Source organism: Maniola jurtina, chromosome 2 (genome assembly GCF_905333055.1).
Source record: "Maniola jurtina chromosome 2, ilManJurt1.1, whole genome shotgun sequence".
Taxonomy (NCBI): domain Eukaryota; kingdom Metazoa; phylum Arthropoda; class Insecta; order Lepidoptera; family Nymphalidae; genus Maniola; species Maniola jurtina.
In genome coordinates, this window is record NC_060030.1 from 1,211,236 (window position 1) to 1,236,005 (window position 24,770).

Consider the following 24,770-nt stretch of genomic DNA (forward strand, 5'->3'; position numbering starts at 1 on the left):
GTGTGAATACGGCTGAATATACTACACGGCAAGCGTTTTCAGGTTTCCGTACCTCAAAAGGAAAAAGGGAACTCTTATAGGATCACTTTATTGTCTGTCTGTCTGTTCGTCTGTCATGTCTGTCAAGAAAACCTATAAGGCACTTCCCGTTAACCTAGAATCATGAAATTTGCAAGGCAAGCGCTCTCCATCTTAGGCTGCATCATCACTTGCTAGCAGGTCTGATTGCTGCCAAGCGCTAGTCTGTAATTTTTTAAAATATTACTATTATAAATATATGTCCTGTATTACTCATTCACACCACAATGACTGAAACGATTTAGCTCAAAGGAACTGAGATATAATATGTATAAATACACAGGCTAATTTTTGTCCCGGTAAATCAAGAGTTTCAATGGGATTTTCATAAGACCAAGGTACTCGTACATCCATGCAGTCGAAGTCGCGAGCCTCATCTAGCAAAAAAAACTAGTCGTAATAGGGAACTTAATCTTTGCAAGTGGCCCGCCTTACAAAATGATAATCAGATAAGAACTTATACAAACTGTGACCAACTTAGTAACTCTTCACAAACTACTATAACTCTTTGTTATCTTTTGACCAAAAACTTGCTTTTGCTTTCGAGATAAAAGCTTCAAGAGTTTTAACTTTTTTTATTTATTGAAAATATTACAATAAAACTTAAAGCTAGCCTTATCTAATTACTATACAAATCATGCCCGCGTGGAATGGTGCCAAGAATACTGGCTGCATTTCCGCGTTGGACAGCCAGGCTGATCCGTTGCGCAAAAAATGAGCCAGCCCTTCTGTCACCCGATGAGGCTATTAAACGCGGTGAAATGTCTCGTAAAAATTTCTTTGCACTAAGACTCCATGGCCCCAGGGTCTCCACGGCAAACGGAACAAAAATGTAACTCTCAATAAGAGAGGCATATTTGCGCCGCTTGCCGTTTTCAGCCATTTCTGCTGCGGCTCCCGGTCTTGATACTGTCTCCCTGATATGACACGGGGCCAATGTGTCAACGCACGTTGCGTCCCACATTAGCGCCCGTCCCCGTTCCCAGGGAACCAGCGTCAATCCATCAGGTCTCTTGCCATCATCAAGAGTTTTTAACTTATTTACAAAGTCTTCTTTCGTCTCTCGGAAGCTCTCAGTTCGTCTGTAGATCTATAGTACTACTAGGACGTACTTATAGGTTAAGTATTAAGTATTAAGGTTAAGTATTAGTACTTGTAGGAAGTACTTCTCTGGAAATACTGAACCGATTTTAAAAATTCTTTCACCAGTAGAAAGCTATATTATTTCTGAGTTACATACTTAGGCTATATTTTATTTTCAAATAACTCAAAATTTAAAAAACCCCCGACACAAAAATTTCTATAAGAAAACTAGAAAAGAGCTGATAACTTTCAAACGGCTGAACCGATTTTCTTCGATTGTAACTAAGAACACTCTCGATCAAGCCACCTTTCAAACAAAAAAACTAAATTAAAATCGGTTCACTCGTTTAGGAGCTACGATGCCACAGACAGATATTTACACAGATACACACGTCAAACTTATAACGCCCCTTTTTTTGGGTCGGGGGTTAAAAAAGTAGAGATCCCTACGAAAATTGTAAACCCGTGCGAAGCCGGGGCGGGTTGCTAATATGCGATATTTTGCATGTGAGAAGAACATTGTTCCTCATTATTTATTTACCCCATAAAAATAGTAAAGTAGGTATACTATTTTTAGCTAATAGGTACTGTCAGCTTGACAATCCATAGAGAATAATGGATTTTATCATAGTTACAAGTGCTCAAAATGTCTGATAATTTACTGAAAGCGTCATCTTTTAATCATTTTAATTTTCTCGTTGATCATTTTGATGGGGGTTTAGCCACACAAGCACTACTCGTGTGACACGAACTTTACAAGCTTAGTAGTTAGTTTTTAAGTACGAGTTAGTTTATTCAATAAATTGAAGATGGCGACACAGTCTTCAGGAAAACATGCAGTTCAATGGCTTTCTCTAATCATTTCACGTTTTTATAAATTTTCTGTACTTATAATATGATCTGTCTGTTTGGCGGGACGATTTTCGAAACGGCTGAACCGATTTTGGTGAGAGTTTCAAAGAGTGGTCTAAGCTAGGTACTTTTGTCATGAAAAAAAAGGTTGTTTATAGAGTTTTTGAATCCACGTGCCCAAAATCACAGACGAAAGCTTTTGCACCTTTCTAATATTTTTTGAGGGAAGTTGTCTAAAAAATAAAAAACAAAATAATCTGAAAAATACGTTACATTTATTACGTCGATGACTTTATATTAGGTATTTAGTGCTTAAATAAATGATAAGGCCTCCTCAATAATTAAGTTATTGTAACAAATGTAGAGAAATAAAATGATAGACCCAAATGCCCAAAGTCAAACACTTCAAGGTATATTTCCTTTCGAATCCTTAGATCTATAGATAAATAAAGAGGTAGGATCGACATTTTGTGTCAAATCCTGAGAGTGAGACCCATAGTTGGATCCAGAGGGACGACCTGGTGGAGGATTGTGTCCATTTTGTGACCAACCCTGAGACCCATAGTTGGGTCCAGAGGGACGACCTGGTGGAGGATTGTGCCCATTTTGTGACCAACCCTGAGACCCATAGTTGGGTCCAGAGGGACGACCTGGTGGAGGATTGTGTCCATTTTGTGACCAACCCTGAAACCCATAGTTGGATCCAGAGGAACGACCGGCTGGGTCGTATGTATTTTCTATCCAATCCTGAAGACTATAGTTGAATTCAGACTCAGGCGCGTGCGGCACATCTATGACGTTTTTATTTACAACTGGACAACTTTTAGTATCATGCTTTCCAATAGGTACTCTGTAAGGAATTTTGATTATCAGGGTTTCTCCGTTTTTGAACGTCCACTGAGCAGCATCTGTGTTTACCATATCTGGCAGAACCTTCACATCTTGAAAGATTATTTCTTGATTACCATATTTTTCCGTAGCTGTAATATGTAAGAATTTATGTTTTATTCGAACTGTGATCTTGGAATCTCTGGCTTCTATCAGATCATATACGAGATAGTAATTATCGATTCTATACATTTCTCCTATCATGGCGGGCGCATTTTCCTGGCAAAATTGCACAAATCGTTCTTCCTGTGCGATTAGATCCCATTCAATGGGTTCCGACATAATTTCCAGGTTAGTTACAGTGACTCCAGGACATCGATCTCCATAAAAAGGTGGTCGGGTGCGACATTGACTTGTGTATGGTTCCACAATAGTTAATATTGCGCACAACACAAGTAGACAGAACATCATGAAACGGTGCTTGTTAGAATACTGTGCGTTAAGCAATCCATATTTATATTTAAGCACTTAGCGATAACCTTAAAGACCACACAATCACACAATGAGTACTAATAAATTATTTAATTTAAGCTAGCTAAACCACCGCAGCTTCACTTGGGTGAAATTTCGGAAATCCCTTTTTTAGTGGAGGTTTGTTATTAATTTATATGTTAGGTGGTCCATTCGTCTTTTCTTATTCGTGTTTTTATCCGGAGACCTATAGATGAACCCAGGCGTGTCTAGTACAATATTGAGAGAGAACAAATTAGAAGCTTGCACGGCTAGCACATTGTCTGTATTTTCTGATGAATCCTGAGACCTATAGTTTTGTTTATTTATTTTTATTTTTTATTTTAAGGTACGCCCACAGCATGTTCACAAAACACTTAAAAATACAATTGGTATAGTCTTATTCAGTGTGACACACCACTTACGGGCACACACAACTCCTGCAGGTAAAACAATGTAATATACATGACCGATCGCATAATATTAGTATACATAATAAAGGAAAAATTATATAGCTCCGAAGGATAATAAAAAAAAAAACAAGATAATATTAACAAATAGTACCTAAAAGTAATGACTGAATTCACTTATATTAATAATTAAAAATTACTATAAAATAAAATTACTTAATAATTAAAAACCGATAATATGTTATCGGTTTTTAATTACTAACTATGCAATTAAATGTGATTGAAATAACTACAAAATTAGGAACTGGCCGATTAATTTCTCAAAGCAGAGACAGCCGCCGCAATACATTTTTTAAAAGTAATAAACCCTGCCGAAAAATGTCGACTTCCTCTTGAGCGCTGGTAAGCTCATTGTAGATACGGCTTAAGCGATTTAAGGCAGAGTTGCTACCCAAGTTAGTTTTATACACGCTAATCCTAAAAGTTTTCTTAGATAGTTAATGGATCCAATTGAACGACGTGGCACATCTATGACATAGTTGTTTCTAGCTCCGCATGTTTTAGTAATTACTGTTTCTCCGAGAGATACTTTGTAAAGGATCGTGATTTTTAGGGTTTGTCCATTTTGACACATTTCCGAAATACTTTCTTAGAGGGAGTCCACATCATAGAGACGACTTAACATCCACCTGCACGAAAAAATAGATAAAAACTATCCAGTATCTATTTTTTTAGCGGGGAGTAGTGCAAAAATTAAATATTAAATATTTCAAATCTTATGCTTTATTTTCTAAATGTTGGAACCTAATTAATAGTTTTTCTAACTATGAAGAAATATTAGAACATCAGTGGATTGTAAGGCCTCTTCAAGCACTAAGTAACTGCAACAAATTGACGGAAATAAAATGATAGACTCAAAAACACGGAGACCTCGAGAAGAAACAATTACTCATCAGAGTCAAGTACCTCAGGGTATGTTTCCTGTCTAACCCCTGTAGGTAAATCCAGAGGAAGGATCGGCTGGCCCATTTTGTATTGAATTCTGAGACCCATAATTGGGTCCAGAAGGACGACCGGCTGGAACATTGAATCCATTTTGTGACCAACCCGGAGACCCATAGTTGGGTCCAAAGGGACGACCGGGTGGAACATTGTGTCCATATTGTGAACCACCCTGAGACCCATAGTTGGATCCAGAGGGATGACCGGGTGGAAAATTGTATCCATTTTGTGTCCAATCCTGAAGACCATAGTTGAATTCAGACGGAGGCCCATATAATACATCTATAACATACTTATTTACAACTGGACAACTTTTACTAAGTGTACCAAGAGGTACTATGTAAGGAATTCTGACTATCAGGATTCGTCCATCTTTGTACGTCCACTCAGCACCATTCGTGTTTACTATATCTGGCAGAACCTTAACATCTTGAAAGATTATTTCTTGATTGCCATATTTTTCCTTAACTGTGACATGTAAGTATCTATGTTTTATTCGAACCGTGATCAGGTTGTTGTTGGCTTCTATCAGATCATATATAAGGTAGTAATTATCAGTTCTATACATTTGTCCTATCCTTTCGGGTGAATTCACCTGGCAAAATTGTGCGAGTTCTTCTTCCTTTTCAATTAGACCTCGTTCGATGGGGTCCGACATAAGGTCCAGGTTAAGTACAATACCAATTCCAGGGCATTGGTCTCCATGAAAAGGTGGATTGACACGACATTGATTGGTGTATGGCTCCACAAGAGCTAAAATTGCGCTCAACACAACTATACGTAACATAATGGAACGCTGCTTGTCAGAATACTGTGCGTTAAGCAAGTCGTAGGTATTTATACTTCATTTTTATAGCAGTAAGCGATAACCTTAAAAACTCATTATCAGACAATGAGTACGTACTAATAATTTAATATTTAAGCTAGCTGACCGGCTCCAGCTTTACTTACGAGTAGGTAAAATTTCTGAAATTCCTCTCTACTTCACTTCCACTTCCTTCCTTCCTTCACACCTTCACTATTCCAAGGATATGAGTATCTACAGGATTTGTAATAAGTACTTCAAAAAGACCCGAAAAATAAAGGCAAAATAATAGTTTGACCTTAGCCAAATTAGTATTCACAATCGTCAGGCCTCATTCGCACGAGAGCTTTTTAACATCCGTTAAAAAAGCGTTCAAAATAGAACAAATGCATTTCCAAGTATCTGTTCACACGTCAACGCTTTTTTAGCGCACACTTTGTATTGTCAGCGCAACGTCGGGTTTTAACGCAACGTTTTTTTAACGCTCGTGCGAATTAGGGATTATCACAGACTGAAATATGTGTGTATGCAAACCGGGCCGCTTGAGTGAGCTTGTGTTAGAGAGAACTTCGCAGATTTCAGAACGTATCCGCTCCATCAGTAATCTTATAAATGGAACCTGATTTCTTAATTTCAGCTGTTTACTTAGTCCCAAATATTAGTTATTGACCTGCGTAGCTAGATATCTGAAGTAAAAACCCATCATTAAAACAAAACAAAGGAAGTAAAATTATCTGCATAAACAAGTACAGCGTATTGTGTCCTAAACCACATTTTCCTGATGACACTGGTAACTGATAAGCCCTAAAACTGGAATATCTACCACAGGAACAACGTGTACATGCTTAACAAACAATACAAAATTTTGTATATTTTAGTTTTGCGTGAATTTATCAAGGAGTCACACATCTTTGACGATGGTCCGTTTGATCATTTTGTTTTTATTGGTGCTTTTAAGTTTAGTTGAATGTCATCGCCATAGAAGATATAAGTACCACCATTATTACGGGTACGGCGCAAATCAGTTTTGGCGGCAACACAATTGGTTTCCCACCCACGATAATCGACTGTTCCATCATCAATGGAACACAAAAAGCTATTTTGAAGACTCGTCTGAAGAAAGTCCCCAAAATCAACACCTCTTCACTAACAATCAAAGAACAAATTATGGCTACCAACAACCCGAGCAGAATTTTCCTTACAACACAAAATCGTATGACATCGAAAAAACTCTATCAAGTGTTCCTTACAACAAAGAAATCTATGACTACGGAAAACCTCAACCAATTGTTCCTTACAAAACAGAAATCGATGACTATGGAAAATTTCAACCAAATGTTCCTTACAACACAGAAATCGATGACTACCAAAAACCTCAACCAAATGTTCCTTACAACACAGAAATCGATGACTATGGAAAATCTCAACCAAATGTTCCTTACAACACAGAAATCGATGACTACGGAAAATCTCAACCAAATATTCCTTACAACACAGAAACCGATGATTATGCAAAATCTCAACAAAACTACAACACAGGAATATATAATGCCAATGAAAACCCCCCAGAGCAAAATAAACCAGACGATACGTTACAAGCAGTAGTCAATCAAGTTATAGAAGTTGATAAGATGATTAAAAATATCTGCGACCGAGGACACAATCCTTCAGAAGAATTCACAGAAGAGTACTACAAACGCATATTTAACATAGAAGGTTACTTAGCCGATACAGCTGCAGTGAGAATTAAACATACTGTTCTATACTCTTCTTTAGATCCCGTTTTACAAGGAACCCCTCGATTAGAAGACTTGGCTTTACTCCCTGAGAATCTTATTGTTGAAGAGGCAGTATATAACATAGTGAATAATAATTTAATAGTTAAAATACCCTTCAAAAGTGACAGTATATTTATGGGGGGTGACGTATGCAGAGTTGGAGACATAGATGAGAAAATAATGATTGTATCAAAACAACCAGTGATGCTGAATTATGGTCATCTCATTGATGTAAGAAATGCTTTTCAGGATAAACCTGATACAGAAGAAGCTATCGTTTTCCCAGACGATTAAATTTACAGTTCATAATTTAGATTAAAATTTATTAATTTACAGATTTTTACCAAAAAAAAGCATCAATCAGTTTATATGGCAGGTTTCCTACACTGCATCGTACCGGAACGGTGAATTTCTTGGCGGTACGGCTTTGCCGGTAAGGTGATAACTAGTCACGGCCGTAGCCTCCCTCCAGAGTAGACCAGACTAGACCAGAGTAAATTTAGAGATTATAAAATTCCAAATTTCCCCAGCCGGGGATCGAACCTACTGCTGATAAGACCACAGCGTTCATCACTGCGCAATATCGTCATCCAGTTACTGAGTCTCCGAGAGCTTGTGATTTTTTCCAAGGACATATCATAGAACTGGTTACCTCATTAAAGTTAGCTAGTATCTAAGGTTTTCAGCGGGGAGTTGTGTAAAAAATAAAAAATAAATATTTTAAATGATATGCTTTATTTTTCTAACTGTTGAAGGAATATTTTAACATCACTCAGTTGTAACTCACTTGTAAGCAATCCTCAAGCATTAAGAGGGCTCTCTCCATCACTCGTTTCCACTCGTTTCATACAATCGTAGTTCCAATTTCATTTGAATACTAAGCAATCTAAGTCCATTAAATTTTGCAGACATATTCTAGAAACTAATATCTATGTCTGTGGTTTTCCAGATTTCTGTTAAAATATTCGGTTTCAAAGTTATGCGGTCTTAAAATTTTCATACAAATCTTGGAGCCCTTGTAATTTTAAAACTACATATTTTTAGAAAAATCTAAAACACCACAGACACAGATATTAGTTTCTAGAATATGTCTGCAAAATTTCATGGGCTTTGGTTGCTTAATATTCAAATGAAATTGGAACTACGATTGTATGAAACGAGTGGAAACGAGTGACGGAGAGAGCCGTAAGAAATTGACAACAAGTGTAAATTAAAAATTTATAACACCCCTGACAAGTGAAGGTGACAGTAACTAAAGAAGAGCTGATAACTTTCAAACGACTGAACTGATTTTCTTGGATTATAGCTAAGAATACTTACTCTCGATCAAGCCACCTTTCCAAAAAAAAAACTAAATTAAAATCGGTTTATTAGTTTACGAGCTACGATGCCACAGACATAAACACGTCAAACTTATAACACCGCTCTTTTTGGGTCGGGGGTTAAAAATAAAATGATAGAGCCAAATATACGGAGACCTCGAGCAGAAACAAGTGTCGACTGTCGAGCACTTCAGGGTATATTTCCTGTCGAACCCAAAGACCTATAGCTAAATCCAGAGGGACGACCGGTTGTCACATTATGTCCATTTTGTGTCGAATCTTTAGACCCATCATTTTGTGACCAATCCGGAGACTCATAGTTGGATCCAAAGTGACGATACCGGGCTGGAATAGTGTATCCACTTTGTGTCCACACAATACTATAGTTGAATTCAGACTCGGGCACGTATGGCACGTCTATGACGTATTTAGTTACAAGCGGACAAAACTGAGTAAGTTCTTCAAGAAATACTCTGTAAGGAATTCTGATTGTCAGGGTTTCTCCATTTTTGTACGTCCACTGAGCATAATCCGTGTTTACTATATCTGGCAGAACCTTCATGTCTTGAAAGATTATTTCTTGATTACCATATTTTTCCGTGGCTGTAATATGTAAGTATCTATGTTTAATTCGAACTGTGATCCTGGAATCTCTGGGCTCAGTCAGATTATATATAAGGTAGAAACTATCGTTTTTAAATATTTGTCCTGTCTTCATGGGCCAATTTTGATAGCAAAATTGCATGAGTCGTTCTTCCTGTTCGATTACAACCCGTTCAATGGAATCCAACATACTTTCCAGGTTAGTTTCAGTGACTCCAGGGCATCGGTCTCCATAAAATGGTGGTTGGGTACGACATTGACTTGTGTATGGTTCCACGAAAGTTAAAATTGCGCACAACACAAGTAGACGGAACATCATGATTCATCATACTGTGCGTTAAGCCATCCGTATTTATATTTTATAGAACGTAGTGATAACCTTTAAAAAGACTATCACACCATAAGTACGTAGGTAAGTATCAATTATTATTATTAAAATCTAAAATTAAGCTAGCTGACCCGCCCCAGCTTCACTTGGTAATACTTCTGAAACTCTGTACTTGATAGTGCCATTTTTGAGCTTGGTTTACATTTCCTTGGATATTGTGATTTGTTGATACAGCCCCTATGTTGGCTATGTTGTTATAATTTCAACCGTATTAACAAAGCATATAAAGCTGAATTTATTTTGTCATCAAAAAGACTCTGCTTGACTCCACTCTGTATGTATGCGGTGGCTCTAACGTTATTCTGAAGTTAGAGTAACGAAGCTCATAATTAATTTTAAACTTAAATAAGTAGGTGGATTACCTTTATATAATAAAGTCAACTATTACATATTTTGTTTTCTTGTTTGTTTTTTCCTTATTAGCTTCATAATATATATACTGGATATAGAAATTTAGGTTTTTCAAAATCCCGTGGGAACTCGCTGATTTTCCGACACAAAAAGGTACTTATGTCTGTCTCCGGGATGAAAAGCTAACTCTACAGTCCCTATTTGTAACAATCGGTAGGCCGTGACAATTTAGCAGGCAGACAGCATCGATGACAGACAGACACTTACGTATTTGTAATATATATTAGAATTAAAAAGCTCTTGTGTAAATAAGGCCTAATGCAATCGACTAACTAATATACGCTGTAGCAACTAGGTCCTTCGTGGATGAACACGACAGGTCGAGATGGCAATCGGGGTATGAGACCTGCACAGACGTTAGCGCGGGGGGTGTGCGGGTGTGCGGGGCGTCCCCTCCCGTTATATCCCGGGCGTTATAAATTTTAATATACGCTGTAAATAAGGCCTAATGAAATCGACTAACTAATGTTAGTCGATTGCATTAGGCCTTATTTACACGAGAGCTTTTTTAACGTCCGTTATGTTCACACGTTTTTAACGGACGTTAAAAAGCTCTCAAAGCTCTCAAAAAAGAGGTCTTAGGGTAAGCAACGTTGCCCTAAGTCCGTAACTGGATGGGCAACCGGTATGGAGATCCACGGCTTCATCCGCGTGGACAGTTTCAAAAAGTAGGCTAAGTTATGTCCTTTTCTGGGCGTCCAAGCCATCTCTGTACCTCGTAAAACGGTTAAACAGATGGGCCGTGAAAAGCTTGCAGACAGACAGACAGACACTTTTTTTCAATATTATAGTAATGAATTGAATTGTGCTCACTGCTCAGTATTATCGCGACCACACGTGAGTGATGAGGTCAAATTTTACCCAGGCACCCGTGGAAAACCCAATCAAGTTATCTGCTTTTGTATGCTTGGCCTTTAATAATAATAATAATTAGCTGCTTACTACCACTCGGTCTGTCGGGAGATTATTCTTGACTTCGTAGGGTCCCGTGCCTCAAAAGGAAAAATGGAATCCTTATAGGATCACTTCGTTGTCTGTCTGTCCGTCTGTCAAGAAAACCTATTGGGTACTTCCCGTTGACCTAGAATCATGTTTAGCAGGAAGGTAGGTCTTGGCACAAGTAAAAGAAAAAATCCGTAAGCCGTGAATTTGTGGTTACATAAAATAATGAAAATGTGTTCATTGTTCATGACAAATAACATAATTAGTATTTTCAATTTTCTAAGTAAAATAATGCCCGTTCCCAGTACCTATATTCTAAAACAGATTTTTATTTATTTTTATGCATAAAAGTTCTTGATATATCGTGTAAAATGTCGGAAAAAATACCCCAGTACAGAACCCACGGTGCGCGTGTATGGCTGGAACTTGGCCGGTTTTTTAACTTATATTACCTACCTACCCAATAATATTTGTGCTTTTGCAGATTCCCTTATATAGATTTTCCTTAAGGATAAAATATTATTATTGTCCTATATTTCAAGAATGTGCAATGTGTATATAATATTGCCTATAATATTGATTAACATTTCAATTTAATTAATTATATTGATTAATGTAGAAAATTAATAAGGCCAGAGGCTTAAAAATTCCCACGGGAGTGAAACCGTGGTAGTCGCTATTAATTACTGCATAAGAGTTTGGTATAACAAAAACAAAATAAAGAGGAGAGTACATAAAGGTTTATCTCCGTTCAACTCCATCGATGTGCGTTGCCCTTAGGTTTAGGGTTATCACTAAGTCGAACTACAAAAACGGCACGAATTTCGCATACAGCTGCATAATTCTAACAATCGCCGGTCCAAGATGTTCCGTCTACTTGTGTTGTGTGCAATTTTAACTTATGTGAAACCATTCTTTAGACATTGTCACACCCATCCGCCGTTTCATGGGAATCCGTGCCCTGGAATAATTGACACTGATCAGGACTCTATGCTGGAATCCAGCGAAGAAGATTCCCAGCCATACAGAGGACACTGTCATACCCATCCACCTTATTATGGAAACCCATGCCCTGGAATTAATGTGCATCCTGCCCCGGACTCTCAACAGGAATCCAACGGAAATTTCCAGCCATACCGAAGACACTGTCATACACACCCACCGTTTTATGGAAACCGATGCCCTGAAGTGACCGGAACTTCTGAAAAACCAAACATAGAAACACAGCTGCAAATAATCGAACGGGAAGTAACTAAACAAGACGAAAAATTCGCACAGTTTTGCAGAGAAAATTCGAAACTTGCGGCAGAATTATACGGAACTGACAGTTACTTCCTCAAATATATTCTGCCTGAAGTTGGATACTCGAAAGTTACGATTCAAATCGTGCACAAATTCATACATACTACAGTTACAGAAACAAATGGTAGCAACAAGATCATCTTTGAAGACGTGAAGGTTGTACCGGATATAGCGAACTGTCATGCCGCTACATGGACGTTCCATAATAACAAATACCTGCAAATTACGATCCCTTACAAAGTGCGTCTAGGAACGGAATATCCTACCACTTGTACAGTTGTCAATAATAACATCATAGATGTACCAGTCGTGCTTTACCCTGGATTCGATTATAGGCATAATGTATAATGCGTTCAAAAATAATAGAATAAATGGTCGTCCAACATATTGCGATATCTTAGATAGAAATACTTATATTTGGATTCCTTGAACACGAATGCCCAATTAAAAAGTGAAGCTTTTGAAGTGAAAAGTTCTGTAGTACCGCTATGATTTGAAACTCAATAAAACGAATCTTACACGAACTGCACACGTCATGTTTTTTTTTTTAGAAAGACTTACCTTGAAGTTATAGGCACATAATAAGAACCTTGTTAATTTATGATGGCTATTATATTATTGACTAATATTGACATTTCAATATTTGATCGTCATGATACGAAATAATTACACAATAGTCAATAAATATATTAAGTAATAAATTTGGAATACAAATATATAATATACTTAATTAATGTATAAATATATTATATGCCTGATTTAAATATAGAAATACTTACATAATAAATGTGAAAAATTTTTTTTTGGTAGCTTTACTATTGGATAATTTAGTTAATATAATACATATTACATCAAAATACCTACCATATTTATATCGGTTTTTATTTCAGTTTTTTGACATCAGCTGCTGACGATCCTCGTGAAATATTTTGAGCGGCAACAGTGCTGGTCAATTGTGAAAGTAGTGGCTAAGTCACATTGCTTCAATCTCTCTGAGTAGCTTATTAACAACCATCCTGAGTAGCTACATGATAGATGTACGAGTAAGTACGTGAATCTGACAAAATATACATTATATATTTTTTTTTTATATACTCTAGGTAAGCGCTTGACCACAATCACACCTGATGGAAAGTGATGATGGAACAGCATCTTGGGTATAATGCCTTGCTGCGGTGGTTTCTATGATAAATATTTACTAGCTGTCTACATCAATGCCAAGCTTTGCTGAAAAGGATGCCAACGGGACCTCATTATTATAACCTCCGCTGTCTGTCCGTCCGTCCCTCCGTCTCGTCTGTCTGTCAGCGAGCTGTATCTCGTGAAATGTAATAGGTAGACAGTTGAAATTTTTACAGAATATGTACTTCTATTGCCTGGAATAATTAAAGCCCTATATCTTGGTAAAAAAAGTACGGCTTGGCCAAATCTAAGCTCAGCTAGGGGCTTGGCTCTATTAGAGATCTCATAACTTTTTAACAGTGAAAACATTATGAACTTGTGAGTCTTGGCTATCTTTTTACATGAAATGTTTTTGGTGGGATTTCATTTCTTTTTGGCAGGTGCCCTAGATTTTTTTGGATCTATTTTTTGTAGGTACATCATTTTCATGGCCCACTCTCTATCGTTACCTCTTATTTTAAAAGCTTTTATTCAACTTGCAATGTACTCGTATGTAAATATGTTTGTTCGGGTGGAATCTTGCAACTCAATTTTGAAGCAGATATACCAAATTTCAGTCTTTTAGGACTTCAGGAAACACAGATACTTGGTACGTTTGATAAATCTGCCACAGACATCTTATCCTGAAAACTTTAGAATTCGAGCAACAGATTTTACAGATATGCATCTCATATACAAGAGGATGAAGGGGGACCCGATTTCTTAATTTATCTGTTGTTCATAATTCTTGAAATTCCTACTTAATGCCAAATTTCAGTCTTCTAGGACTTCAGAAAGTACCCTAGAATTTGTGACTAGAGGTTTTGAATGTCGATAAATCTGAAACTATAAAAGCTAGACAACTGATACTCAGTGCGTTTAATGAATCTGCCAAGGACATCTTATCCTGAAAATATCAGCATTCTAGCGATAGAATTTACAGATTTGCTTCCCCCATATAGAGGCGTAGAGGGGTGAAATTTCCAATTTCTTAATTTTCCTGTAGTTTGTATGCAATTTTTAGTCTACATACCAAATTTCAGTCTTCTAGGACTTCAGGAAGTACCCTAGAATTACAGACTAGAAGTTTTGACTGTCAATTAATCTGAAACTATAAAAGCTAGACAATCGATACTCAGTGCGTTTAATAAATCTGCCAAGGACATCTTATCCTGAAAATATCAGCATTCTAGCGACAGAATTTACAGATTTGCTGTCTCATAAGAGGCGTAGAGGGGGGGAAATTCCAATTTCTTAATTTTCCTGTAGTTTGTATACAATTTCTAGTCTACATACCAAAATTCAGTCTTCTAGGACTTTGGGAAGTACCCTAGAATTACAGACTAGAAGTTTTGACTGTCAATAAATCTGAAACTATAAAAGCTAGACAATCGATACTCAATGAGTTTAATAAATCTGCCAAGGACATCTTATCCTGAAAATATCAGCATTCTAGCGACAGAATTTACAGATTTGCTTTTCTCATAAGAGGCGTAGAGGGGGGGAAATTCCAATTTCTCAATTTTCCTGTAGTTTGTATGCAATTTTTAGTCTACATACCAAATTTCAATCTTCTAGGACTTCGGGAAGTACCCTAGAATTACAGACTAGAAGTTTTGACTGTCAATAAATCTGAAACTATAAAAGCTAGACAATTGATACTCAATGCGTTTAATCAATCTGCCAAGGACATCTTATCCTGAAAATATCAGCATTCTAGCGACAGAATTTACAGATTTGCTTTTCTCATAAGAGGCGTAGAGGGGGGGAAATTCCAATTTCTCAATTTTCCTGTAGTTTGTGTGCAATTTCTAGTCTACATACCAAATTTTAGCCTTCTAGGACTTCGGGAAGTACCTTAGAGGTTTTGATGATCATCAGTGAGGGACGAAAACGGCGTATTTTAGGTATCAATAAATCTGTAACCATAAAAGCTAGATATTTGATACTTAGTATATTTGGTAAATTTGCCGAGGACACCTTATACTGAAAATTTCAGCTTTCTAGCGTCATCCAGACCGAAGTTATGACGGGTCGAAAATACGGCGAAACACTTCGAGAAAAAGGTACGTAGCGCCCCGGCCGCCGTTTGGCTCGTCTTGGCGGGGGCACTGCCGTGCCCCCTGATTTTTCTTCCTGTTTATTTAGATCTCGTTCAATTGTTTGCAGTTGTATTTTTATGGTTGGCTGAAACTCTTGCCTGGGTTCCGGTGAAGAGTGGTCGAAATCCTCAGTAATTCCAGGGCACGGATTTCCATGAAATGGTGGATGGGTCTAAGAATGGTTTCACACAAGTTAAAATTGTGCACAAAACTAGTAGACGATACATCATGGAATAGTAATTGTTAAAATTATGTAGTTAAATACAAGAATCGTTCTGTTTTACATTTAGCACTAAATGCTTTGGGATAACCCTAAGTACCTACAAAAGCAGCACTTAACAAGTTGAACAGAAATTGGTTTTTACACTTAGAAAATTTATTATTTGACCTTATGGCTTATGAAATCATTACAACTTATAAACTGATATGGCTTATCTGTGTACCTGATGGGACTTTGCGTCTCAGAAACCATCTGACTTTTCTCATGGACTAAGAGCCAGCGCTTGCCAGACCTTTGTTATTTTATAAAAGCTGAAAGTTTCTCCGCGTACTGTCTATATTAGTATATTATAAAGTCTAATTTTCTTCGGAATAGCATTAAAAATCACAACATGCATTGCTTTAGTATTGTGGCCTCCTCCTGCCAGACACCCTTAAGAGGGGTCTCTCCGTCACTCGCTTCATACAAACGTAGTTCCAATTTCATTTGAATATTAAGCAACCAAAGTCCATGCAATTTTGTAGACATATTCTAGAAACTAATATCTATGTCTGTGGTGTTTTAGATTTTTCTAAAAATATGTAGTTTTAAAATTACAGGGGCTCAAAGATTAGTATGTAAATTTTTAAAACCGCGTAACTTTGAAACCGAATATTTTAGCAGAAATCTGGAAAACCACAGACACAGATATTAGTTTCTAGAATATGTCTGCAAAATTTCATGGACTTTGGTTGCTTAATATTCAAATGAAATTGGAACTACGATCGTATGAAGCGATTGACGGAGAGAGCCCTGTTAATCTTTTTAACTTGAAGAGCGTCTGGCAAAGGTAATTCTTTGTCCAAGATAATTGCCAGGTCTTAGGCTTCCGGTTGACTCAACTTTTCAAAATTTCCTCAAAAAGGGCTCAAGCCGTCAAGCCTCATGGTTGGGGCCACACACCAAAAGGCAAAAATATGAAACTATCATCGAGGTTTTAATTAAAATATATTTCCAATTAAGATAAGGCAACTCATCACAACAATTATGAGTGGCAGTCAATCCTATTCTTTCCCTTCAATTTGGTCGCTTTATAGACTTTTGGAAGTCAGAATAAAGCTCGGCTGGCACATCTATGACGTTTCTATTTACAACTCCACAAGTTGTACGAAGTTGGGTTTCTAGTGCCACTTTGTAAGGGACCTTGATCATCAAGTATTGGTTATTCCCATTGCGATACGTCGTCCAAACAGCAGCGCCAGCGTTGGATATATCCGGTAGAATCTTCACGTCTTCGAAGATTATCCTATTACCTGTTTTCTTAACTGTAGTGTGTATGAATTTGTGCTTGATTTGAACGTCTAACCTCGAGTAAGCGGCTTGTGGTAGATGATAATTGAGGTAGTAACTATCGGTGCCGTATAATTCATCTGCAATTGCCGAATTCTCTCTGCAATACTGCACTAATTGTTCTTCATGTTCAATTATGTTCCGTTCGATAGTTTTCAGCTGATCTTGATCATCAGTTTAAGTTCCTTCCAGGGTGGCAAGTCTTTGACAAGTTTCATTTACTCGGCATGGGGTGCCATAAAACGGTGGATAGGGGTGATACTGCCTTCTGTATGCCTGGGTTTCTTCTTCCCTGGTTTCCGGCGAAGAGTTCTGGTCGAAGTCCTGAATAATTCCAGGGCAAGGGTTTCCATAATAAGGTGGATGGGAACGACAATTTCTTCCGAATGGTTCCACGTAAGTTAAAATTGCACACAACACAAGTAGACGGTACATTATGGATACGCGATTGATAGAATTATTATGCAGTTGAATGCGAAAGTACGTGCGGTTTTTATAGTTAGCTCTTAGGGATAACCCTATCATAGAGGCGGGTCCAGTTATGTGTCATTTCGTAGGTCTAATCACGAAGGGGCGTTATCACAAAGTGTTTATTGCCGCTGCAACAACAAAATTATAAGAATTTCAAAACGGCCTCCATCTATGTGACTTAAAAAGTACCTGTATAATCTTGTACGATGATACGGAACCCTTGGTGCGCGAGTCCAACTTACAGTTGACCGGTTTTTTAACCCCCGACCCAAAAAGAGGGGTGTTATAAGTTTGACGTGTGTATCTGTGTATCTGTGTATCTGTCTGTGGCATCGTAGCGCCTAAACGAATGAACCGATTTTAATTTAGTTTTTTTTGTTTGAAAGATGGCTTGATCGAGAGTGTTCTTAGCTATAATCTAAAAAAATTGGTTCAGCCGTTTAAGAGTTATCAGCTCTTTTCTAGTTTTCTTGTAGAAAAGAAGGTTAGATACGTTAAGTTCATAATATTATGTCAATAGACAAATGTCAAGCTGTCAAGATGGACGTTGCCTAAATACATTGTTTGGTAATGGACGTTTCATTGTCTTCCCTTGATTTTCTTGATTTTTGATGTAGATTGACGGTTCACAACAAACTTGAATTTCTTCACTACTTTGGGTTTTGTATTTAAAACACTGAGGTCGATAGCATGATTAGTTTAATGATCCAAGGATGAATTTTACAAGAAAATAATAAATAACTGACGACGCGACGTATCGCTGTGTTTGATCTAGTGTTCAGTTCAATATGGCTCCTCCCTTCGTGTACGTTCGGGCGCTGTCGTATTTCTTCGTTGGTCCGCGCGCCAACATCTTCCCCCCTCTCAACGACCTTGGGATGTTGAGGTTACTTGTCCGATGCTGATGGCAAGGGGCACAGGCTATTGATGGCACGTCTGATGATGCCACTTGTGGTTAAAATGTCTGCTACACGTGCGACTCCGTCTGCTCCAGGATAAAGTTTTGATATGCGCCCCATGCGCCATTTTAGTGGAGGAAGGTTTGCTTGTTTAATGATGACCATATCTCCTTGAAGTAAGTTTCCTTTGTTTATTCGCCATTTTGCTCTTTGTTGAAGCTCACACAGGAATTCCTTGCGCCATCTTTCCCAAAATTGTTGTTTGAACTGCTCAAGTTGCTGGTATCGATTTAGACGACTTATTCTGGCGTCTAACAAGGCTGGTGATGGCAATGATGTGAACGGTCTACCGATGAGGAAGTGCCCAGGAGTCAAAGGAAGTAAATCGGTTGGATCAGACGAAAGTGGAGTAAGGGGTCGAGAATTCAAGATTGCTTCGACTTGTACGAATAAAGTCGATAATTCCTCGTACGTGAAATGATTGGTTCCTAACATGCGACTGATATGATATTTTGCAGATTTCACACCCGCTTCCCAAAGCCCGCCAAAATTTGCACAATAAGCTGGCGAAAAATTGAATTTTATGCCCTCATCGGCGGCAAACGAGGTGATTGATTCATTGTTTTCTACGGATTCTAAAAATTGGCGAAGATCATTGTTTGCGCCAACAAAATTCCGGCCATTATCGCAGTAAATTTCGCTAGGTTTTCCTTTGCGTGAAATGAATCTCTTTAGGCAAAGAAAAAAGTTATCAGTGCTAAGGTCAGACGCAAGCTCAAGATACGATATAAGATAAGCCTTAGTTGAGAAGCAGATGAAGAGGCATAAATAGCCCTTGGTTAATTTACAGCCACGTCCACGGCGATCTTGTATTGGAAAAGGTCCTGCAAAATCTACGCCAGAAATCTGGAACGGTAGGTTAGGAGTCACCCTCGACGCAGGTAAGTTACCCATTATAGGATTTAGTGTATTAGCTTTCATAATTCTACATAGTTTGCAGTTGTTTACTGTGCTTCTAGCTAGGCGTCTGCCTGAAATGGGCCAATAGTTTAGTCGTAAATTATTTAGCAATAATTGTGGACCGCCATGCATTAGTTTTATGTGCTCATAAGCAAATAATAATTTTGTAAATTGATGGTTTGAATCTAATAAAACTGGATGTATTTGATTATAATTTTCAGGTGAATTTTGGATACGCCCACCTACGCGCAAGATGCCATTATCGTCTACGAAAGGTCGCAGTGAGAGCAGGCGTGATCGAGAAGGTAAGCATTTTTTATCATTTAGTAGTTTAAGTTCGACTTCAAAATTTTCTAATTGATGTTGCTTTATTAAATAGATGAGAGAATTTTTAAGTTCATCAATTTTGAGATGGCCTGTATATTTAGCGCTCGGGTATTTAGAGTTATGGATAAATCTTAGTACGTAAGCTAAACTCCTTTGTAGTCTTGCAAAGTTTGAAAATCTGTCAAAATTTAATATTGTATGTGTAGCTGCAGCTTTTGGAGTTGCTATAAATGTAGATGTAGTTGTAAGTGTAGATATTTGCTTAGTTTTATTAATACACGCTTTCTTTTCAGGAAGTTCATTAATGAATTTTATATTACTTGGCCACTCAATTTCATCATTTGACAAAAACTGAGGACCTTGCCACCATAAGGCAGCATTTTGAAGATATTTTGGGTCTAAACCCCGAGAGGCTAGATCCGCTGGATTATGTGTGCCTGGTACATGTCTCCAGATGCCAGAAGAAGTCATCTCTTGAATCTTTGCAACTCGATTCGAAACAAAAGTTTTTAGATCACGAGATTGGGATGATAACCACCCAAGGACCACTGAAGAGTCTGTCCAGAAATAAGTCTTTGGAGGCACTGGAAGTCGTAAAGCCTTCAAAACCGCTGAAGCTAGACGAGATGCGAGTAAGGCTCCACAAAGCTCCAATCTGGGTATCGTTTGCGACTTTATAGGAGATACTTTAGTTTTTGCACACAGAAGATTGACACTTATCTGTCCTGATTTATCAGTTGATCTCAGATATATGCATGCCGCGTAGGCCTCAAGAGAAGCATCACAAAATGCGTGAAGTTCGATGGTTTTTGGTGCGTCATTGAGTGCGTATCTGGGAATTTGAATATTAGATAAATTGTCTAAGTTAAAAACAAAGTTAGACCATAAATTGGCAATGTCAGAAGGAATAGGGTCATCCCAATCAAGTTTTAATAGCCACAATTTTTGAAGAATTACTTTTGGGATTATTGTGCACGCACTCAAGAGCCCGAGAGGATCAAATAATTTTGCAGAATTTGATAAGATCGATCGTTTGGTTACTACAAAATTAGATTCAATTTTTGTAGGAAATTTCAAGACGTCAGCGACTGGATCCCATTTAAGGCCCAGTGCACTGGATTGCGAACTTAAATTTAAGTCCGTAGCTACATGAACATTTGAATTATTTTCAAATATAGAAGGTATGTTAGTACGAAATTTACGCAAGGGAAGACATGCAGAACTAAGGATTTCTGATGTTTTGTTTATAATATGTAGAAGTTCTTGTTCTGAGTTGCAGCCTGATAGAAAATCATCAACGTAAAAATCATGTTTTATTAAATTTGATATTGTTTCATCTTTGCATGTTTTAGATAATTCTAGAAGACATCGAGTTGCGAGAAAGGGAGCAGACGCAGTACCGTAAGTAACAGTGTTGAGTTTAAATATTTTGATAGGAAGATTTTCACTCTCACGCCATAAAATCATTTGAAGATGACGTTGCTCTGGATGTATCAAAATTTGTCTATACATTTTTTTCGACATCAGCTGACACTACAAATTTGTGTTGTCTGAATCTAAGTAAAATGGAAAACAAGTCATCTTGGACTACCGGCCCTACGTACTGTATGTCATTAAGTGCTATATTATTCGAGGTTTTTGAAGACGCGTCAAATACAACTCGAGTCTTCGTAGTTTCACTGCTTTCTCGAATTACTGCATGATGCGGCAAGAAACAGCCATGATCATCATAATCAGTAACTTCCGACATATGGCCTAAATCTTCATATTCTTTCATGAATTTATTGTATTCTGAACGTAAATTTGGATTTTTACTTAATTTTTTCTCTACTTGAATTAATCTTCTTTTTGCAATATTATAGGAATCACCTAGAGTATCAGCTGAATCGCGGAAAGGAATTTGTACACAAAATCTCCCATCTTTATCTCGGTAAGTAGTTTCATTAAATAGTTTTTCACAAAAGTGTTCATTGAAAGAAGACGTTTCTGCAGGTACTTCTTCAAGCTCCCAAAACTTAGAAAGTTGCCGTTGTATTTCCTTGCTGAAGTTGCAATAAATATCCGAAGTGTTGCTACGTTTCCCCCCCATGGGGCCAGCAACTATCCAACCTAGTTGAGTTTCTTGTAGTGTGGGCATATGAAGACCCAATTTAAATCTAGAAGAACAAAGTAGATCCCAGAAGACGTCAGCTCCGAGAAGCATGTCAACTTCTGAAGAAACAAAGAAGTTGGGATCCGCTAAGTGGATGTGGTTAGGTATTTGTAGACTTTCGATATTGATGTTGACTTGAGGCAGCTTGTCAGTAATAAGAGGAATGATGTAGCATCTGACAGGCATGCTAAATGTGTTGTATGTAGAGTGGATGACAATATTGCAATGTTCGGTAATCTTAATTACAGAATTGTTGAGACCGCATACCGAACGAAGATAGTTTTTCACTGTTGGTAGACCAATCTTCGTTCGTGCAGCTTCGGTTATAAAGGAAGATTGACTTCCACTATCCAATAAAGCTTTCAATGTAAATGATTTGCCGTTAGTTGTTACCTTCACCAAAGCCGTAGATAGAAGAGCTTGGTTTGAGGACACAGAAGACATACTAACAACGCAAGAAGGATCCTTCATATCGGTAGGACCAGAAGAGGAAGAAGGTAAGCTGTTATGTCTAGGAACTTTAAGATTAGATGTTGGAAGTGATGTAGTAGTTCCTTCGCGACTTTGTGACGATGATGATGATGTAGATGTTTGTGTCGGTGGTTGAATATAGTGAAGAGAAGACTGTCTATGTAAAATTGAATTATGTTTTCGTTTACAGAAGCGGCAACCACCCAGTCTACAGTTGAAATGACTGTGCCCTTCACGGAGGCAGTTTGTGCAAATTTGCCATTCGTGAACTTTCGCAATTCTGTCATCTGCTGACATCGATTTAAATTTTGGGCAATTATATAATTTATGGTCTAGCTTACAAGCTAAACATGCTTTGTTGGTATACGAAGATGATGATGATGATGATGAAGGTGAAGAAGGTGACGCTGCAATAAATGACTTTGATTTAACAAATTGATTGCGTTTATCTGATTTAATGGGTTTGTTAGCATGAACAGTCTCCAACACTGTTGCTCGCTGACGCAGAAATTCAAAAAAATTACTAAGCTTCACGTTGTCGTGGGTGCTCCTAAACTCCTCCCATTTTCCGGCTGTAGATGAGTCCAGTTTTGAAGAAGCCAGGTAAATGATCAGAGAATCCCAATGCTCTGTTGGTTCTCCTAGTGAATTTAGGGCATTTAAATTTTTGGTTATGTTATCAATTAAATTACGTAAACATTGTTCGGATTCCCTACTGATAGGTTCTATAGAAAATAAACCTTTTATATGTTCATTAATCAGAAGTCGCTTATTATTGTATCTGTCACAAAGAAGTGACCAAGCTGTTGAGTAGTTGATAGATGATACTGTGACAGAATTTATGACTGCGCTTGCTGAATCTTCTAGGTACGACTTGAGATAATGAAATTTATTTATGTCCTCGATGGTATCATTATTGTGTATTAACGATAAATACATGTCTCTAAATTCTATCCATTTACTTTGGTCCCCGTTAAATGGAGGAATTTTAAGCGGTGGCAACTTTACCCCACGATGCTTTGACCGGTCGGATCCGCTGACAGACACCGATCCGGATTCGTTTTTTAATGCGTTTTCAAAAATTTGTAACATTTCTTGTGCTTGCGCTATTAATTTAAAAAATCTATTTTCAATCTCTTCTCTTTCTTTCATCTGTAGGCCTTCGTCCTCAATATCTAAAGATTCGATTTTTGATTGCAATTCATCGAAATTATATGACAGATCTTGAAACTTACTTAACCTTAAACTTAATTCATTAGATTGACTTTTATTTAATTTAGTTTCTAAAAGAGGCGTTAAGTATTTTTCAAAAAGAGTAATGCGTGTTTTTACGCGTCTTCTTTGCGCAATAAGATCTTTTAATTCGGTCATTTTGTAAGCGCAAACAACAATATACGATATGAAGAAAAAATTAAAATATTAAAATAATAATAAAAACAATGCATCAACCAACCTCGAAGCCCCGTACAAACCGGGCGTATTAAGTAATCCACCTGTGCGGCACGGCTTACTCGATGCAGGCACCCGCAGTCAGCGCGGCGACTCGGCCGGCGTTCGGGAAGTAGGTATGAAAATATGATGCGACCGACCGCCACTTGGTGAATTATTTCTCACCACTCGACTCTGAAAATAGTCGGCGAATCTATGTTTTACTATTGAAATATTACTTAATGCACTGTAATTAAGATGGTACAGTTTTAATTAGATGCTGTTTGTACTTTGTATTAAAGAAATCTTTGAAATTAAACTGATGGAATGAATGTTTGTAACTCGTTTGAAATGATGAAAATGTCGACCTTTGTCGACAAATCGAAGCAAAATTGATAAAGAAGGATTAACGATGTATAGGATTAAAGATGTATAGGAAAAAAGATGTATATTATAGGAATGAGCATTACTTCCCTCGGATCACGTCGTGGAGGTCACCATAAACTTGTTTGGTAATGGACGTTTCATTGTCTTCCCTTGATTTTCTTGATTTTTGATGTAGATTGACGGTTCACAACAAACTTGAATTTCTTCACTACTTTGGGTTTTGTATTTAAAACACTGAGGTCGATAGCATGATTAGTTTAATGATCCAAGGATGAATTTTACAAGAAAATAATAAATAACTGACGACGCGACGTATCGCTGTGTTTGATCTAGTGTTCAGTTCAATATGGCTCCTCCCTTCGTGTACGTTCGGGCGCTGTCGTATTTCTTCGTTGGTCCGCGCGCCAACAACATAATTATTTATTTGAAAATGATGTTTTGGAAAACTCAGATACTTTGGATCGTCGGGGGTGTTATAAATTTTTAATTTACACTTGTTCTACAAACACACTGCATACGTCAAACGCTGTGCTTGTGCAAGTGACTTGC

At 37.6% G+C, this 24,770-nt stretch overlaps 3 protein-coding genes across 3 annotated transcripts; 1 reads left to right on the top strand and 2 right to left on the bottom strand.

The window, feature by feature from the left end:
• Window positions 1-2,266: 2,266 nt before the first annotated feature.
• On the bottom strand, window positions 2,267-3,668 carry LOC123871255. Its single transcript, XM_045914954.1, has one exon. The coding sequence runs from the start codon at window positions 3,310-3,312 to the stop codon at window positions 2,419-2,421; it is 894 nt and encodes a 297-aa protein (XP_045770910.1). The 5' UTR covers window positions 3,313-3,668; the 3' UTR covers window positions 2,267-2,418.
• A 600-nt stretch (window positions 3,669-4,268) lies between these two features.
• LOC123871266 lies at window positions 4,269-9,618 on the bottom strand. The gene is made up of 2 exons (XM_045914967.1): window positions 9,050-9,618; window positions 4,269-5,009 (listed from the first exon to the last, which is right to left on the bottom strand). Exons 1-2 carry the CDS (start codon window positions 9,588-9,590, stop codon window positions 4,747-4,749), a joined length of 804 nt encoding a protein of 267 aa, XP_045770923.1. The 5' UTR covers window positions 9,591-9,618; the 3' UTR covers window positions 4,269-4,746.
• Window positions 9,619-11,551: 1,933 nt separating this feature from the next.
• Window positions 11,552-12,845, top strand: LOC123872460. The gene has a single exon (XM_045916747.1). It carries the CDS (start codon window positions 11,877-11,879, stop codon window positions 12,660-12,662), a length of 786 nt encoding a protein of 261 aa, XP_045772703.1. The 5' UTR covers window positions 11,552-11,876; the 3' UTR covers window positions 12,663-12,845.
• The last annotated feature ends 11,925 nt before the right edge of the window (window positions 12,846-24,770 follow it).